Source organism: Chanodichthys erythropterus, chromosome 16 (assembly GCF_024489055.1).
Source record: "Chanodichthys erythropterus isolate Z2021 chromosome 16, ASM2448905v1, whole genome shotgun sequence".
Classification (NCBI taxonomy): Eukaryota; Metazoa; Chordata; class Actinopteri; order Cypriniformes; family Xenocyprididae; genus Chanodichthys; species Chanodichthys erythropterus.
In genome coordinates, this window is record NC_090236.1 from 20,292,550 (window position 1) to 20,299,039 (window position 6,490).

Genomic DNA, 6,490 nt, shown 5'->3' on the forward strand with positions numbered 1-6,490 from the left:
ATTATTATTATTTTTATTATCATTATTATAGTAACAGTAGTAGTTGTTGTACTTGTTTTTCTGAAAAGCTTCAGATCAGTGTATTTCTCCTCTTGTGGATTTTGAAAGGCTGTACCTTTAAGGGTGTATCAGTAGTTGAGGAGGAAATAGGAAGTCAGTCCATTAACATTTAGCACAAAGATAAAAACAAAAGGCGTTTGTGAGTGATGGCAGGAATAAAAGGTAAAGTTAAACCGTAACTCTTGGTGTGATCAACTCTTAATAATAGTTTACACAAAGCCACCCCGATCATTTTACGAGTGCTTTCGATCGCCATCTAAAAAGTCTTGTAAACTCTGTTGAGTTTGGTTTAAACTAGCGATTGTGACATGAATCTTTGCATCGAAGTCAAATATAATCGCAAACGGTGCAAACTGATTAAGTAAAGTCTATAAAGTGCCATAGGGTAAATAATAAGTTGTCAACTAGGGTTCAAGTTTAGCATACGTACGTTTACTTTAGTAACTTTTACTGTTGTGGTCGAGTCTTTTTTTTTTTCTATTCAGAAACTAAACCAATAAAAAATAAATCAATAAATGATCTTATACATGGAAAAAAAATCACAAAATTAATTTATTTACAGTCTGTTTACTTAAAGTACGTCATGTCTGCAGTTGCAAGCTATTGCCGCAAAGGGGCAACAAATACACGTTATGTTTTAGTACTGAAAGCCTTGGCCTTGACTTATCTGAATTATTATTCCTTTTTAGCTCTTGTTGCGTTGTCCTTCAGTGGTGCACTTGGACTGACCTTTCTCCTTTTGGGATGTGCACTGGAACAGTTTGGGTAGGTCCATGTTTTTGTCATCAGTAGGGATTTTTACTTGACTGAAGTGCAGAAATTCAAGACACTGTAACTTCTGCTTCTTTCCTCACAGACAGTACTGGCCCATGTTTGTCCTGCTCTTCTACATCCTGTCACCTATACCAAATTTAATAGCCAAGAGGCATGCAGATGACACTGAGTCGAGCAACGCATGCAGGGAGCTTGCATACTTCTTAACCACCGGTATTGTGGTGTCAGCGTACGGGCTCCCCATCGTGCTTGCACGAAAATCTGTGGTGAGAACACAATATATGTACCTTTTTAAAGGATTAGTTCACTTCTGAATGAAAATTTCATAATAATTTACTCACCCCCATGTCATCCAAAGTGTTCAAGTCTTTCTTTCTTAAGTTGAAAAGAAATTAAGGTTTTTGAGGAAAACATTCCAGGATTTTTCTCCATATAGTTGACTTCAGTGGGGTACAATGGGTGGAAGGTCCAAACTGCAGTTTCAAAGCGCTCTACATGATCCCAGACGAGGAATAAGGGTCTTATCTAGTGAAATGATTGGTTATTTTCTAAAAAAATAAAAAATGTATATACTTTTTAACAAAATGCTCGTCTTGCACTGCTCTGCGATCCGCCACGCATTGCGTCGTAATGTTGGAAAGGTCACATGTGAAGAAATTGACGGGCACGTATGTCAGTACGGAGCCAGAAAAAAAAAGAAATGAGGGGCTGCCCATAACCAGAGCCGTCATCCAGCTAAAGCTGCTGGATATTGCCGAAGAGCCCCTCTTTTCTTATTTCGGCTACATACTGACACACTTTCACACTTTCAATTTCTCTGAAGAAGCCGCTTTGATGCTGCGTAACGGTATGTGTCCATTGGCGCAGAGCGAGTGTTTCATTCAATTAATTGGAGAACTGAGCGTGAAGCATAGAAAGGAACTGAAATGAATTGAAAACGTTCACTCTGAGCCAATGGGGACACACTGTAAGAATGATGTGGCGTAATGGATTAGCATTACGCTGCAGAACAAATCTTGTCCAGTGCTTGCCATTTGACTTCAGGGAGAAACTGCTGTCTTTTCAGCTTTATGTAATCGGCCTAAGGAAAAAATATTCATATACCCTTTTCTAAAAGGTGCATCTTGGAAAAGGGGGGGTCGTCTTATAATCAGGGTTGTCTTATATTCGGAACAATACGGTAAGTTTCCATTTGGTAACAATAGTTCCCTTTTGAAGGGAATGAGACACTGCATCATGGAGTTCATGCTATGGGAACACTCCTTTTGAACCGGAGGTAGTTGGATTTCATTGTTAGTGCTCCGCCTGGGCAGTACTGCAGTAGCATCCCATATCCTTATCTGTCACAATATTTGATGGAGAAGTATCCATCTGCTTCTCTTTTAAAGGGTTAGTTCACCCAAAAATGAAAATTCTGTCATTTATTACTCCCCCCTCATGCCGTTCCACACCCGTAAGACCTTCGTTAATCTTCGGAACACAAATTAAGAAATTTTAGTTGAAATCCGATGTCTTCGTGAGGCCTACATAGGGAGCAATGACACTTCCTCTCTCAAGATCCATAAAGGTACTAAAAACATATCTAAATCAGATCATGTGAGTACAGTGGTTCAGTATTAATATTATAAAGCGATGAGAATATTTTTGGTGCAAGGAGAATGAGTCCTTCATTTGTTGCCCCGCCAGTTTATACCTGTGGACATAGTTGGAGGACTATGTTAACACGTTTCCTAACGGTTCACGAGGAGTACTGAGACAGAGCATAAGCGTGGACTTAATCACGGTTAGCAACCCACTCTTTGTTATTCACATGATCTGTAGAAATGGGCAACTGTCAGCTGATAACAGTAGGGGTGTACAAGAGCTCCACGGCACTCCGCCCTCTCAGCAGCCCCTCCAATTCACACTGGAGATTCTAGTCAGGTGATTTGATGTTCACTATCTCCCTAGGACACCCAATACTAGGTAGAGTCCTTCCCTAGGGTTTCGGCCATGAAGTTCTTTGGTGTGAAGAACATTGCTATGTTCTTATGTAGAGCATACAGTTTTTGCTTCAAATCAAAGTTTGTAGTGTTGTGATTCACCTCGTAGTGGATTGGCTTTGTAAACGTAAACACAAATTAATAATAAAATTAAAAGAAATATCTGATCATCCTCAAAAACACGGTTGTTGTTTAAATCTCATATCGTCAGTAAACGATTGCATTACTTAGGCCCGGGTCGGCACGCAATGGAAGGTTACACAATGGCCCGACAGTGGAAAAGCACCTTTTGTAACAAATCACAGACATATATGTTGAGCACTTGAACACAATGGCCAATCAGAGGTTTTTACGAATCCTCTCAAAGCGTCACATTTTTAAAATTTCAGTACCTACTTAGTTTCGGAGTTTGTCTTCAGACCAAACTTGGGTGTTTAGCCGACAAATTTTAAATCCCATCTGACTAGCACATTTCCCATAATGTTTATGTGTTAAAGGAACACTCCACTTTTTTTGAAAATAGGCTCATTTTCCAACTTTCCTAGAGTTAAACAGTTGAGTTTTACCGTTTTCGAATCCATTCAGCCGATCTCCGGTTCTGGCGGTACCACTTTTAGCATAGCTTAGCATAGTTCATTGAATCTGATTAGACCGTTAGCATCGCGCTTAAAAATGACCAAAGAGTTTCGATATTTTTCCTATTTAAAACTTGACTCTTCTGTAGTTAAATCGTGTACTAAGACTGATGGAAAATGAAAAGTTGTGATTTTTCTAGGCTGATATGGATAGGAACTATACTATACTAGTTCCTTGATTATTACGCCTGAATGAGAGTATAGTTCCTAGCCATATCAGCCTAGAAAATCACAACTTTTCATTTTCCGTCGGTCTTAGTACACGATTTAACTACAGAAGAGTCAAGTTTTAAATAGGAAAAATATCAAAACTCTTTGGTCATTTTTAAGCGTGATGCTAACGGTCTAATCAGATTCAATGAACTATGCTAAGCTATGCTAAAAGTGGTACCGCCAGAACCGGAGATCGGCTGAATGGATTCGAAAACGGTAAAACTCAACTGTTTAACTCTAGGGGAGTTGGAAAATTAGCCTATTTTCAAAAAAAGTGGAGTGTTCCTTTAAGTCAGTATAGGCCGGGAGTAGGCGGTCTGTTGTTCGAACACATACGACCACATGATCGCCTACACTACGAAAGCAATCCCGTCGAATGCGTTTTCGACTATCTCTGGAAGCAATCGAAAGTAGACAAGCTCAAAACGTTTTAGAACCCGTTTACACTTGCATTGTGCATCGTCCGCTTGTGATCCAGTCGACCAGGTATAAACAGGGACAAGAGGAATATCGTAATGCAAAATCTTAATGGTTTAAAAAATACTATGTCTTCTGTTCATTAAATTTTTTTCTTGCTTGTTCATATAGCAGCTCAGAGGTTCTGATTTTGTAGAGGGAAAAAACTTTAAATGTTCCACTATGACTGAGGAGGCACCAATTAAATTTCGTTAAATTTTTGTTCAGATTGCATTTGGTGCTTACATGTCCATAAAATGATTTAAAAGCATGCACAGGCAGAATATGCTTTCTAAAATAGCAAATGGGTTTTATCAGATACACTGAATTAAATGTGTCACCATCAGTGAAGCTAATGCGTCTCTTCCTCTGCAGATCCAGTGGGGTGCCTGTGGCCTGGTAATGGCAGGCAATTGTGTAATTTTTCTGACCATTCTGGGTTTCTTCCTGATATTCGGAGGTGGAGATGACTTCAGCTGGGAACAGTGGTAAAACCCATCAGGAGGAAGTACATCACTACACTATAAACTGACATTTTAAATAGTTTCTCATAGTAATTCTGATGAACCCAGGCCTTGACAGAGACTGTGTCCATTGCTTTGTTTTACTCTCTGTTACTCTGCTTCTGACTTTTCTTTTGCATTACATGTCAGCCTATGCATGGCTCTGTATGATTTGCTTAAAAAAGTGTAATTCTGAAGTTGCATTTATTGAAAGTAGAGTAAACGCCAAAATGTAAAAGGTGAATCTCTCGATCTATAATGTGCAGCTTGAGTCATATAAATCAAAAGCAATAAAAAAGTCATTTATATTTGCTTAAATAAAAAGAATCCTATTTTAGGACCATTTAAGATTGTTCTGCATTAAGTTCAAAATTAAGTTTTTTTTTTTTCCCCTCCCCACCCGCTCATTAACATGCTTGTTTTATACACACACACACCTTTTGGTTTAGGGGTTAATTATGAACATTTTTCTTTGATTTTTTCTTGCCCTTTTTTAGCATCTTGAATTGTTAAGTTACCTTGATTAAATTATTAATGATGATCCTTTGCACTTGATATATACGTCTACCAGTTATGAAGCATAATTAATTCACTAACAATGCCACGGTCACCTTAGCTTTAAAGCAACCCTTTGTTTTTGAAAACTGAAGCACTGTAACCATGGCAGTCAATTAATTGTTTTTCTGTTGCCTTTGTTTTTGCACTAATGTCAATTATGGATTGGACTCATTAAGCTTTAACCTTCTTGAACTTGTAAATGTTTACATCAGATTACCAAAGCAGACATTTTCCTGCAGTTCTGTTCCTTAATTTCTTGTTTACATCCAGAAGTTTGTATATGGGTCTGTAGAAAAAGAAAAAAAGTGTGCAGAATTCAATCAAAAACAGCCTATGATTCATGCAATTCCAGAAATATTTTCTTATAACTGACATAATTCCACATCAAAGCTTATGAAACACTATGACATGATTGTTATGTAATTCAATATAGGCTATGTAGTAACTGCAATGTTTTGATCCAATTTCACCTGAAAGGCATAGTGTTCAGGTTCACACTACTGGTGTTGTCATTGATATTTTATAAAGGTAAGATTATCGTTAGGGTATTATTTTATCCACTGTTTCAAATCTTTCTGTTTTGTTTCTTCAGAGATTAGACTCACTTTTCATTGAATCATTTGTATAAGGGATGTTTTTGATATACCTTTGATTCTTTGTAGCACTTTCAAACAATATACATTTGATTATATCAATAAATTCATTCGAATTTTTATCTTTTTTGTCTTGTCGTAATTTTGTCTTTTTCAGTAACCAAAATATACTTAAATAATTAGAGTTCTGTACATGTAAATGACATACAGTAAGTCTCAAACACCATTGTTTCCTCCTTATGTAAATTTGATTTTTGCAAAAGACAGGCTAATCTCAACATAACACCGACTGTGACGTAACAGTCGGGATCATTAATATGTACGCCCCCAACTTTTGCATATGCCAGCCCATGTTCAAGGCATTAGACAAGCCAGTATTAACGTCTGGAGCAGCACAGCCGAATCAACAGACTTTATGCAGGTAAGCAAGCAAGAACAATAGCGAAAAATGGCAGATGGAGCAATAATAACTGACATGATCCATGATATCATGATATTTTTAGTGATATTTGTAAATTGTCTTTCTAAATGTTTCGTTAGCATGTTGCTAATGTACTGTTAAATGTGACCATTGTTTCTTACTGTATTCACGGAGACCAAAGCCATGTCGTTATTTTCATTATTAAACACGTGCAGTCTGTAAAATTCGTAAACACAACTTCATTCTTTATAAATCTCTCCAACAGTTTGTAATGTTAGCTTTAGCCCCATTAGCC

General features: G+C 37.5%; 1 protein-coding gene across 1 annotated transcript; it reads left to right on the forward strand.

Annotated features, from left to right (window-relative positions):
• The first annotated feature begins 75 nt into the window (after positions 1 to 75).
• LOC137002618 (leptin receptor gene-related protein) lies at positions 76 to 5,876 on the forward strand. Its single transcript, XM_067362380.1, has 4 exons — positions 76 to 222; positions 750 to 825; positions 917 to 1,100; positions 4,496 to 5,876. Exons 1-4 carry the CDS (start codon positions 207 to 209, stop codon positions 4,610 to 4,612), a joined length of 393 nt encoding a protein of 130 aa, XP_067218481.1. The 5' UTR covers positions 76 to 206; the 3' UTR covers positions 4,613 to 5,876.
• The last annotated feature ends 614 nt before the right edge of the window (positions 5,877 to 6,490 follow it).